This window comes from Bos grunniens, chromosome 1, assembly GCF_055505025.1.
Source record: "Bos grunniens cultivar Pamir isolate PY7600 chromosome 1, Bosgru_T2T1.0, whole genome shotgun sequence".
In the NCBI taxonomy this organism is placed as follows: Eukaryota; Metazoa; Chordata; class Mammalia; order Artiodactyla; family Bovidae; genus Bos; species Bos grunniens.
The window spans coordinates 30,753,166-30,766,687 of NC_141165.1; the positions used below are offsets into that span (position 1 = coordinate 30,753,166).

The window sequence follows — 13,522 nt, forward strand, 5'->3', positions numbered from 1 at the left end:
GGCCCTCCTCAAAGAGTTTTAAAATTACTGCCAAACTCCTGGGCTAAATTATTTTTAATTAAAGACTGGTCCTCAGTATAAATGCCTTGCAAAAAGGGCTATTTCTGAAGGTTCTTCCCTCTAACATGAGAGTGTTTGGCATTCCTCAGATTCTATGTGTTAGTCATCTGCAGGTAAATACACAAAACCTGTGAATAGGAAGGCTTCAGTTAAAAAAAAAAAAAAGCTTCAGTTGTACCTTAGAAAGTTAACATGTGTATTTATGGATGAGTATCCCTACACAAATAGATATGCAAATATATAAACATAAGAAGAATTTTAAAATAAACAGTATGAAGATTCTATTAATAGCTCTCATAATAAAGTTCAGTTCAGTTCAATTCAGTCACTCAGTCGTGTCCGACTCTTTGCGACCCCATGAATCGCAGCATGCCAGGCTTCCCTGTCCATCACCAACTCTTGGAGTTTACTCAAACTCATGTCCACAATAAAGTAGTCCTTCTTAATTCAAGAAAACATAGTTTACTGTAACAAACAGAAGCTGCTCCCTGTCAATACACATATGTAACATCAAGGATAAAATGTATAGGTAAAAAAAAAATTGCACTTATAAACACAAAGTAAAAATTCACCCCATTAATAGGAAGTCACAGAGTTAAGTTCTGTGGAAGCAGACATGGGTTCTGCTTGCAGGGAACTTCTAGTTTGGTAGAGGCTTGCTCAAAGGCAGATAAAAGAGAACTCATCCCCTTTGTTCAGAGATGAAAAGGAAACAAAAAGGCAGATCAAATCAAAGATGATCTGGCTGCTACATTAATTCTATACTGAAGTCATCAACCCACTCATTAAGACCACGGAGAATACAGACATGAGGGTGAGGGCAGGTGGGTAAAAACAGCAGAAGACAACTACAACATGACATTTTCCCCCACCTTCAGTTCAGTTCAGTCCAGTCGCTCAGTCGTGTCGGACTCTTTAAGACCCCATGAATTGCAGGATGCCAGGCCTTCCCCACCTTATTAAGCAGCAAAGAAGAACTGCTATTTATTTTAAGACAGTATCACTTCTTTTTGCTAACAACCTTTCCTAAGGTAACAATGAAGCAGAGAGGAAAGGAGGAGGACAGACACTCTGCATTCACTGAGTCTTCAATTTTCTTCCAACAGCCTACCTCAGGGGTTCTCAGCTGGGGTAATTTGTCTCCCAGGCACATTTGGGAATGCTGGAGACATTTTGCCATAGAAAGTAGAGAGATGCTTGAGGGTGAAGCTCAGAGATCTGCTACTAAACATCATATAATACACAGCACCCCAAAACAAAGAATTATCTGTCCTCAAATGTCAATGATGCTGAGGCTGAGAAACTAAGGCATGGTTGGATATTTTAAAAATTTAAAAATCAGTAAGTCTAGAGTATAAAAGCGTTTAGAACCACTTTAAGAAGGACTGTACAGTAAGATTCTCCTCCTTGACAAGATAGCTGCAGCTCTCCTAAAACTATCTGATAGATCCATAGTGAGGAAATAAAACATGCTGAGAAATATTAGCACAGAAATAGTTTTAACTTCAATTATCAGCATACACATGAAAAATAAACTAGAAAGATGGGACAATTTTTTGCTCAATTGATTTTGATAATCAACAGCTTCTACAACCACAGAAGCCAATGTGGTCACATTTGTGATTTAGATCAAATCTGACAAAAGATTAAATAAACTCTGTTCCTAAGAAAAAAGCCAGGAATACTAAAAATAAAAGATTAGCTTCTAAACCAACAGAAGAAAAAAGTGATTTTTGAGGAGATGCTTGATTCCAGTCAAAGATATTCAAAATTATTTTCCTGTGCCCATTACTAAAAGATATTTCTCCTTTATTTTGTGATTTTATAATAAGAAAGAATAATGTGGAAAATGAAAAAGCTAACACACACTTGAGAGACAGAGACAGTGCACTAAGTCGTGTCCGACTCTTGCGACCCCATGGACTGTGTTAATATTATTTCAATGCATTATATCTTAATACAAAAAGACAATTATTTCCTATGGAAATCATACCCTCTGCGAAGCAGAATCAATAAGGAACAGCAAAACAACAGAGCAGGTTTCAAATGACTTCTGTAAGAAAGCTTATTAATTGGTCACTAAGTTTGTTAAAAAAAAAAAAATTTGAAAAACAGAAAGAATGAAAATAATATTACCTACATAAGGGAGCTGATTTATTACTATAAACAAAACACCGTTTAACAAAAATATTTCCAAATCCAATATCTGTGATCTTTTCTGTCTCCCACTATGACTATTTTGGGTTTCCCTCGTGGCTCAGCTGCAAAAGAATCCGCCTACAGTGAGGGACACCTGGGTTCAATCCCTGAGTTGGAAAGTTTCCCTGGAGAAGGGAAAGGCTACCCACTGCAGTTTTCTGGCCTGGAGAATTCCATGGACTGTATAGTCCATGGAGTTGCAAAAAGTCGGACACGACTGAGCGATTTTCACTTCGCTATTGGTCTCTGAAATGGACATATGTGATAGCAACGGCAAAATTCTGTAAGTCACTTCTTCATTACCATATGGAAAATAAACAGCCAATGGGAATTTGCTGTACAACTTGGAACTCAAACCGGGCCTCTAGATCAACTTAAGAGGGGTGGGATGGGGAGGGAGATCGGAGGGAGGTTCCAAAGGGAGGGGACATACGTATATCTATGGTTGATTCATGTTGATGTCTGGTAGAAACCAACACAATTCTGTAAAGCAATTATTCTTTAGTTAAAAAATAAATGAATTTAAAATTGAAAAAAAAAAAGTCACTTCTTTAATTACATTATTATCTAGCAGCTAGCTCTGTAACTGTAGGACTTTATGTGATAAAGCCTAAGAGGGAAATACATTATTGCTACAAATCTAAAAGGAACTTGGGATGGGGTGAGAAAGGAGGGAGGTCAAAGAGGAAGGGGATATATGTATATATGTATACAGACAGCTGATTCACTTCGTTGTACAGCAGAAACTAACAACATTGTAAATCAATTATATTTAATTGATCATTGTAATCAATTAAAAAAAAAAGGAACCCAGTCCATAAGTAGGGAGGGGCAAATAACATGAGAACATGCTGGAAGGTGATCAACTTGTCTTAGGATGACTTTACACCTGGCCTGAAGCTTCTCACAACTCTCACCCCTCAACCTTGTTTCTATAAAGAGAGTTTGACAATGGAGACCTCTCCCTGCTCCTCCCTGTGATCTCTGGCTCAGTGCGTGAGGGGCAGTCACTAGCACAACTGCATTCCCATCCCATCAGCAGGGATCTTGGTGAGATGAGTAGACTGGACTAAAATAAGACACCAACACACAAGTAAAATATCCCAATGAAGGCAATTCTTGAGTCGCCAATCAATTAGGGCACTGTCTTCAAAGGAAGCTCTGTCAACTAGGCACTTAATAAAAACAAAAGATGTTTATACTAGCATCTCAACAAAAAGAACAAGAGAAGAAAGGCAAGATTTATATTTACCACCTGCATTTTATAAAAAATGAGATGTTATACTTCAGCCAGAAATTTTTGAAAGAAATGCTATCTGAGAAGTATTGGGTTGGCCAAAAAGTTCATTCAGGTTTTTCCATAAAATGTTATGGAAACTTTTGGCCAACCCAGTACTTTCTTGTTCCTTATGAATCGATAATCATTTTGGTTTTATTAACTAAAATTATTTTTTTTCAGAGTTTTGCAATATATAAAAAAAGCTCAGCTTTTTAAACAAGGGAAAATTAAGGCAGCGCCTTTAAGCTCAATAAAGGAAACAACTGGCCATCAAATAAGCCTGTCTGAGAGAGACATATTGAGTTACTATTGGATACAACATTGAACAATTACGGCTTTAAACAAAAAATACTGATGTTTCAAAATTCCACGTTTCCTCAGTCATCTTCTTTCTTTTTATCTCTATGGACTTTGAGTAGCTCACTCAATTTTAAAGAATTAAGGGAACACTTTCCACATCATTTTGGAACAAAACATGAATGATGCTTGACCTGGAACGATTAACTCAGACAGTAAACAATTATTTCATTTGGGCGCGGTATAAAAAGGAGGAGGCCCCGTGAGACTCAAAACATGGTTGGAAATGGCTAATGTCCTTTAGAATTTGGTACAAAACGAAGATTCAGAAATTCTGAGGTATTGTTACCTTATAATCTCTCACCAAGGTTTACATTTTTTTTTTTTTAATGAGTATTTTGTTTTGTTTTACAAAAAGCAGTGCTTTTTCTCTGGGGTTGCAAAGCTCAGTTTAAGTCTTTTCTTGGTCAGGGTCGGTCTCATTGTTATTCCTGAGCTTTGTCTCAGCTGCACATCACGATGATCAGCCCTCCGATGATCAGCCCTCTGTGGTTTCAGTCATTCCACCAGGATTACGTCTTATACCAATTCATGGAGCGTTTCACAGCTTTGACCCAGTTCCCCATATTCACTTCATATTCTTGCCATTTCTTCTGGGGCTTGAAAACCATTTCACTTTGCCTCAGTTTCTTTAGCTCCTCCTTGTCACTCCAAAACCCTATAGATGAAAAAATTTATTCTCAAGTTTGAAGGCAAATAATGAGCCCAAAAAGTTTACCTACAAAGCTATGTGAACTGGTGCAAAGGTAAACAGTCACTACTTTAAAGCACAATTCAAAAGTTTTGTTGCTTTGAACTTTGTTAGATTGACTATCCCTGGGAATAATATACACTAGGATTTAACAAAAATCTTTTGGTTTCTAACTAGCAGAGTAATTTCTGTATGGAAGGGCACCAAATCATTTCTAGAATAACCATATCTTGCCATCATTTAATTTCATGAATAGCTATTAAGAAAGAAAGAAAAAAACCAAGTAAGAAATAGTATACTTTCTTTTTATACAATTCTTAAAAAAAGATAAATTAAGATTTTTTTCGGCCATGCTGCGCAACTTGCACAGGACCTTAATTCCCTGACCAGGGACTGAACCCGGGCCCATGGCAATGAAAGCACTGAATCCTAACCACTCGACCACCAGGGAATTCCCTAAATTAAGATTTCTATCATATATCTTGGAAGTAAGAAGCAATTCCCTAGGATAAGCACAAAATTCAAACTTAGGAATTAATATAATAAATACTTTCTTTTTAAAACTGTTACATTTCATGTAAGGCTTTCTTCTAATGTTTTCTGTCAGGTCACGTTCTTTCTATTTACAAAGTCAGCATTTTAAATTGTATTTAAAGATATTAATTTATAGAAGTTATTAAAAGACTAGAAATAGTTTTTCTTAGTATACTACACAATTGGATAAATTTAGTCATGAAAATAAATATGTTCTTAAAATTCTTATTTTCAGAATTTATTATTTACACTTAAAGGCATATACATTTTTCAGTTCAGTTCAGTTGCTTAGTCGTGTCCAGCTCTTTGCGACCCCGTGAACTGCAGCACGCCAGGCCTCCCTGTCCATCACCATCTCCCGGAGTTCACTCAGACTCACGTCCATCGAGTCGGTGATGCCATCCAGCCATCTCATCCTCTGTTATCCCCTTTTCCTCCTGCCCCCAATCCCTCCCAGCATCAGAGTCTTTACCAATGAGTCAACTCTTGCATATATTTTTTTCTTTAACTCTTGCATGTTTTTAAGAGTTATTTTATTAAATATGTATTGAACACACCCAGTTTCTGGGTGAATTTTGAAAATACAGAGAATCTACATAGCCTTCATGTCTAAATTTTCTGAGAGAGAAATAATCCAATCAGAAATTTCAGATTTTCTAGGACTTTTCTGGTGGTCCAGTGGCTAACACTCTGCCCTCCCAATGCAGGTAGCCTGCGTTCGATCCCTGGTCAGGGAACTAGATCCCGTATGCAGCAGCTAAGAGTCTGCATGCCACAGTTAAGACCTGACACAGCCAAATAAATATAACATAATCATTATTTAAAAAAAAAAAAAGAAATTTCAGATTTTCCAAGACGGTAAAACTGCTCCCTATAGCTAGTAAAGTATCTTTGTTTTGAAATTAAATACAAATGAAGTAAATACAATTAAAGTCACTATGTTATGTGTGAGAATAATATGCCTGTGTTTTTTATTTAGTAGTAGTGTGTGCCCAGTCATGTCCACCTCTTTGCTATACCTCAGATTGTAGCTGGCTTCAAGAGAATCTGACATACTTAGTTTCATATGGTGAAAAGTGTAGAACAATTTGCTTAACCTTATAAACAATACTGGAATGCTTATGAGCATTTGGCTTACTGTAATGATAAGCTTAATTTATCCAATTTTCAAGAGTTGTTTACATACTTAGAACATTTTTCTTATTATAGTTCCAATTTTGCTCAGTTAGGCATGTGAAATTATTAAAAACAACATCAACTATATTAAACTTAAGAGTTGAAGTATATAGAGGAACTAACATTTTTGAATGACAATGATAATTTAAGGGATAATTATTTTCTTCAACTTGAATTAATCAAACATCAATCAATGAACACATGAAAGTAACTGTTTCAATTTTATTCCAAGATAACAAATTTTTAGTAGAATAAAGATTAAGATGACCTTAATTTGATTTGATGCTTTTTCGGTCCATAACTTTAATTAATAAATAATAGCCTAAACTTTTAAGTGTAAGATACCTTGTTTTGTACAAACGCTCCTCCCTTCCATATAGGAACACAGGAAGACACTCCCAGAGTCTCAAGGAAGAGTCACTTCCTGCTCCCTGGGGAACCCTCTAATTGGCCTCCCAACTAATTAGTGAAAACACTAGTTGCCAAAGCGATCTGTTCAAATGTAGATCTATCCATATCCTTCTGCTTAAAATTCTTCAGTGGCTCGCCTATGCATTCAAGATCAAGTCCGAACTCCTCTTAATGAAGAAGCCCTGTGACTGGACAAATCTGTACCTCCCCAGCCTCCCCTCTTGCTCTCATTCATCAGCACCAGAATGGGCCAGGACCTTTGCACGAACTGCCTTCACTACTGGACCCCTCACCCTCTATTCTCTCCTCACCTGGCTGTGTGCCAACCGGTTCAAAACTGAACTATACATTGTCTCCTCTGGGAAAACCTACACCTATTGCCTCATACTGCAGCTTTTCACTGGGTTTATCGCAAAATAATGGGTTGGTTTGCCTGAGTGTTCCCAATGGAGACTCCCATAACTGGGACTATGTCATTTAAACTTTAATCCCAGCAGTGACTGTGGTAGCAGGAGCTAGACAAATGTTCAACAAGTAGAAGAATAAAGTGGTTTCTAATACCAAAGATGGCTTCCCTGGTGGCTCAGTGGTAAACAACCTGCCTGCTAATGCAGGAGACGCAAGTTCAATCCCTGGGTCAGGAAGATTCCCTTGTGAAGGAAACTGCAACCCACTCTAGTACTCTTGCCTGGGAAATCCCATGGACAGAGGAGCCCGCAGGCTACAGTCCATGGGGTTGCAAAAGAGTTGGATAGGACTTAGCAGCTAAACAACAATAATGCCAAAGACAAGCTTATCTAATCAGAAAGTTTACCCAGAGAGACTCCCAAGCTAAAGACCAGAGCAGTTGAGAATTAATTTTCCTGGCCTCATACTTCTCACTGAAGGAGAGCAGCAAGAATAGAAGAGGTGCAGCTAGACCCACCATAGCAGAGTATGGGTCATAGGAGTATTTTATTAGTGAAGGGCATGCATGCATGGAGTATATGGCCACCAAGGCTTTCCAGATCTTTGGTGTAATTTTGTGCTTTGAGAGGAGAAATGCTATCTGTAAGAAATGGTTTTGCAAGACAGTTCTCATTTTCATAAAACCCACACATACCAACAGCAAGGCCAGCTAGAGAAGCTGCGCCTGAGCAGGACATATCAATGTGGACGGGTCTGTCTATGGTCTCATTAATCAGGTCTGAAGTCATCTGCATAACAAAACTGTTCTTACAAACTCCTCCATCTGCCCTGTGGGGAGCAAGATATTGGAGATAAATTACTGTAACAAAAGCATAAAAACATTATTATTCTTTTTAAAAAAGATCCACACATCTTTGTTTAGAGCCTTGATTTTATTTTTAAAGTTTAACTTTTTAATTCCAAAATTATATCACTTAGCATTGACCTGAAGATCACAATTTTTAAACATTTTCCTTGTTCCTGCCATCAATTTTCCTACCTGCCCGGCTTGTCCTGGGACTAGTGACCAAGTGAACTAAGCTAACATAAAAATCCATTTGGACATTCTGGCAAAAAATACATGAAGCTTCCATAATAAAAGGATACCCACACACTCAAAAAAGAAACATTAAAGATTTTTATAATATACATATAGGTGTTACTGCTGCCGCTGCTGCTGCTGCTAAGTCACTTTAGTCGTGTCCGACTCTGTGTGACCCCATTGACGGCAGCCCACCAGGCTCCGCTGTCCCTGGAATTCTCCAGGCAAGAACACTGGAGTGGGTTGCCGTTTCCTTCTCCAATGCATGAAAGTGAAATGTGAAAGCGAAGTCACTCAGTCGTGTCCAACTCTTAACGACCCCATGGACTGCAGCCTACCAGGCTCCTCCGTCCATGGGATTTACCAGGCAAGAGTACTGGAGTGGGTTGCCATTGCCTTCTCCGATATAGGTGCTCAGAGCCTCTCAAATTCCATATTGGTCTATATTTTCCTTAAATCCAAAATTAGCTTTCCGTCCTCTCCAAATTCCTATGACCAAGAATTTCGTTGCAAAGAAGGTAAGCATAAGTTCTTTTTGAAATCCTGAATAATCCTAATGATGAAAATACCAATAGCAGCTAGCACTAATTTCTAATTTCTAATGAAATCTCTTAGAAACAAAGTGTACATACCGGATTTTTCTTACAGGAATATGGATCTCTTTCTGCATCGTCTCATATAACTGTTTGTTTCTAGTTAAAAAACAAAGAAACTACTTAGAGGCAATTCATATCATAATAATTTTCTATTTTTTCCAATCTAGAATAGTAAAAACTGTGGTTTTATTTACATGATATTTATAAAATATGCAAAAGAAAACATTAAATATGCTAACTGGACATCAGTAACAGATGCTCAAATAAGCAAGAGACTCAGGGCCTTCTGTTTTTCACTGTGATACAAGAGAACATACTTTTTCTTTCAGAATTGAATTTAATCTATTACCATTCTTGCAAATACAAATGTAAAGCAAGTATCCATTTAATAGGTATGGATGACACACCATAAATGGCATTTTTAAAAAATCATAAAATATAAAAATTAATGATTTTATAATCAGAGAAAATGTAAACATTGCAAGTGTTCCATTAGATCCATTCATGACAGTTGCATTCTTAATTTTAATAAGCTACACCTGACTCATAACAAAAAGACCAAAGGAAATATACAGAAAGAATAGTCTTGGTGAATCAATCTTTGAGTATCACAGCAGCATTACTAGTTAGAATTCTCCTTTATGAATGAGAAAACAAAAACTTTTCAAAGTACAAATTTTGAATTTTTTATTCATAATAAATTATATATTTTAAAAATCATTCAATTTTCAGATATCAAATCTAAAGTGGTACTGGCACTATTAATTGCAGAAAAAAGATGCAAAAAAATAGCAAAGAGCAATAAGAACAGATTATATCATATAGTATGAATTCAGAGTCTCATGCTCTACTGACTGAGCTAGCTGGGCCATATTCAGTATGAATTAAACTAAAGGTATAAAGAATTAAAATTAAGAAAAAATTTTAATTTAGTTTAGTAGAAATTAATAAAAGGAAATAGCAATACTCTGTGAGGAGGGGGTAGTTTAGGGCAGGTTCTGGTACCTGAAAGCTATAGACTCCAATATTGCTCGAACAAGGTGGTATTTATTGGTGGAAGGCTTCAAACCCATAAAAGAGGCACATGCACAAGGGTCATTTAATGGAGCCTAAAGTAAGAGACAGTTAAGAATATACAATTATTGATCTAAATTATATCTATAGACTTGAAAGTATATTATATTAAAACAATAAAAATATAGCCATTTTAGGAGAAAAGAATGCTTATTTAGAGACAGTTTTAACATGAACGACAGCCCCCAAATTATGTCAATTATTCAAATAACTTTTTGATAGGACTTAAGCAAGTTTGAGTCACAGATATTAGATTTGTGAGTCGGATCTTCTGTCTGCGCCTCTACAAAGAAAAGGGTTTGAAGCCCAGAGTAATAAATTATGAAATGCTTAGCTAGATACATGAAAAGCAATGCTAGTATTTCCCCTTTTCTCCAACTGTAAAGTGTTTACACTGAGATTGTCTACTAAGTAGAAAGGCTTTTTGAAGATACTAAGTTAAGACTTCAATAAAACCACCATGCAAAAAAATGTGTTTTTCAGTGTCATAATTTATATCCAATATAGTGTCAGACTTTCAAACTAAACTCTATTTCTTAGTTTACATAGTATTATTGACTAACATCAGAAATGACTCAACCTAACACTTGCGTTGAAAAGGCCATAATCCTGAGCTGGAATTAGGCATTCACCAGATGAAGTTTGGACTCTTCTTCGCATCGCCAGAAATGCAAGACGATTCTGAGACAGGAGACTGAAACACAGAGTTCCTGTCAGAGCTTGCCATCTCTGAAGGAAACAGGCAGAACTGTTTCAACACACCTACACAAGGTCATGATGGAGGGACAGGCTGGGGCTGTCAGGAAATAATGGTGCCCGGAGGCACCTTCTAACTTCAGGGCCTGACACACCTTTACCTGGAAAACTTTCTACCACACCTCCTATTAGTTAATCCTACTCCCCTTCCACAATTTGGCTCAGCTTCCTCTGGGAAAACTTCTAATCTCAGAGACTAAATCAGGTTCCCCACCATCCACTTGTTATGGAATCCTGTAACTCCTCAGCATATCACGTGCCACAGTTTATCATCACATGTATCTGTGTTTGTTGAAACTTCATCTTCCCCGCTACACTGTTAGCATGACAGGCAGAAACTCATTTGACGTGTTCACGTGTATCTCTGGGGCCTGGCACTGCACCTGCCCCTCACAAGGGATCAATACATATCTGCTGAATCCACGAACAAACAATACTTTTCCTAATGTCTCAACTGCAGAAATTCTGCTTTATGTCTTATCTTTACCATGACCTAGATGTTCCTCCTCCTGTGATTTTATTTTGATAATTTTCCACAATCATTAATACCTTTTGGTGATTTACACAGTAAAAGCTGACACAAAATAGAGCTGGTGTATATACCAAATGACAGAACACAGTAAAACAAAGATGGGTCAGACTCAGCCAGTTCAATTAGTCCCTAGTAGTATGCTAGGCCTTCCCTGGTGGCTCAGATGGTAAAAAATCCACCTTCAATGTGGGAGATCTGGGTTTGATCCCTGGGTTGGGAAGACCCCCTAGAGGAGGACATGGCAACTCACTCCAGTATTCTTGCCTAGAGAATCCCCATGGACAGAAGAGCCTGGTGGGCTACAGTCCATGGGGTCGCAAAGAGTTGGACACGACTGAGCGACCAAGTACAGCACAGTATGCTATTTTTTTTTTTTTTTTTTTTTGGGCACATCACGTGGCCTGTGGGATTTCAGTTCCCCCACCAGGGATTGAACCCACCCTCTGACAGTGAAATTGCCCTGGACTGTCAGGGAATTCCTTTCCTACGGTTTTTTTCCTGCATAAAAATGACTTCTTCCAATATACCACATAAAATCTTGATAGAACTGGCCTGAAATCACTCTTGTACAAATAGCTATGAACATATTTTACCATTAGTAATAAGCCAACTTGAGGGGTTATAAATTCCATGGAAACCTAAAAATTTCTTTACAGGTTACAATGTCCCTACATTTGTTAATCCAAGTGAATCTCTGTTTGGGATGATAAAACAGGAAAAACAAGGTCCTTTGAAAAGGCCTGGTCACATCTTGCCAGGGCAGACAGCTTCCAGCCGCACCTCCAATCTGTCACTGCCAAGCCCAACAAGGGAGCTCTCCAGAACCATCAACAGACCAGGAACAACAGGACTCAGTAAAGCTCTGTGTGGTCCCCTGAGCAAAACCCGCAGACTCCTGCCTGGGGCACAGACTACCTGCCCCAGCAGGCCCTTGTCCCCAGCGAACTTCAGCCTAATTTCCTGGGGGCTTGCAGGATGGTTCATGCCCCCATGTCTCTTATCGTTGTCAATCTAGACCATAAAAGTAAGTTCCTCGGGCTCTAGTTGTCTTAGCATTATAAGAATATATTATGCTACATCAGGAAACAGCCTGGCAGAGTGGTTAAGAACCTGGACTTCAGAGTCCTACAAGCTAGCTGTGTCACTCACTGGCTGTGTGAGGCTGCCAGTCTGGGGCTTGAAACATGGCTGCTTTAGACAAGGATTCTTGTCCAAAGAATCTTTGTCTGCCAAGTGACAGAATGGCTCCAAATCTCAGTTTCCTCAGCTTCAGAATGGAATGACGCAAGTATTCTCTACTTATTGAGTTCAGTTCAGTTCAGTCGCTCAGTTGTGTCCAACTCTTTGCAACCCCATGAATCGCAGCACGCCAGGCTTCCCTGTCCATCACTAACTCCTGGAGTTCACTCAGACTCACGTCCATCGAGTCAGTGATGCCATCCAGCCATCTCATCCTCTGTCGTCCCCTTCTCCTCCTGCCCCCAATCCCTCCCAGCATCAGAGTCTTTTCCAATGAGTCAACACTTCGTGTGAGGTGGCCAAAGTACTGGAGTTTCAGCTTTAGCATCATTCCTTCCAAAGAAATCCCAGGGCTGATCTCCTTTAGAATGGACTGGATGGATCTCCTTGTAGTCCAAGGGACTCTCAAGAGTCTTCTCCAACACCACAGTTCAAAAGCATCAATTCTTTGGCACTCAGCCTTCTTCACAGTCCAACTCTCACATCCATACACAACCAATGGAAAAACCATAGCCTTGACTAGCCAGACCTTTGTTGGCAAAGTAATATCTCTGCTTTTCAATATGCTATCTAGGTTGGTCATAACTTTGCTTCCAAGGAGTAAGCGTCTTTTAATTTCATGGCTGCAATCACCATCTGTAGTGATTTGGGATCCTAGAAAAATAAAGTCTGACACTGTTTCCACTGTTTCCCCATCTATTTCCCATGAAGTGGTGGGACCGGATGCCATGATCTTCATTTTCTGAATGTTGAGCTTTAAGCCAACTTTTTCACTCTCCTCTTGCACTTTCATCAAGAGGCTTTTGAGTTCCTCTTCACTTTCTGCCATAAGGGTGGTGTCATCTGCATATCTGAGGTTATTGATATTTCTCCCGGCAATCTTGACAGCTTGTGTTTCTTCCAGTCCAGCGTTTCTCATGATGTACTCTGCATATAAGTTAAATAAGCAGGGTGACAATATACGGCCTTGACGTACTCCTTTTCCTATTTGGAACCAGTCTGTTGTTCCATGTCCAGTTTTAACTCTTGCTTCCTGACCTGCATACAGGTTTCTCAAGAGGCAGGTCAGGTGGTCTGGTATTTCCATCTCTTTCAGAATTTTCCACAGTTTATTGTGATCCACACAGTC

At 38.6% G+C, this 13,522-nt stretch overlaps 1 protein-coding gene across 19 annotated transcripts in view; it reads right to left on the reverse strand.

The window, feature by feature from the left end:
* Window positions 1-232: 232 nt before the first annotated feature.
* The window catches only part of GK5 (glycerol kinase 5), an 81,077-nt gene continuing 67,787 nt past the window's right edge, over window positions 233-13,522 (reverse strand). For 17 of the 19 annotated variants that reach the window (XM_086376175.1, XM_086375853.1, XM_086375020.1 and 14 more), the window contains 4 exons: window positions 9,798-9,901; window positions 8,829-8,888; window positions 7,810-7,943; window positions 233-4,553 (listed from right to left, as the gene is read on the reverse strand). In XM_086376175.1, coding sequence (XP_086232301.1) covers window positions 4,408-4,553; window positions 7,810-7,943; window positions 8,829-8,888; window positions 9,798-9,901 — 444 coding nt within the window. In that variant the 3' untranslated portion in view covers window positions 233-4,407. Of the gene's footprint in view, window positions 4,554-7,620; window positions 7,944-8,828; window positions 8,889-9,797; window positions 9,902-13,522 lie in introns of those variants that run through there. The other 2 variants (XM_086374929.1, XM_086376011.1) reach the window with 2 other exon arrangements.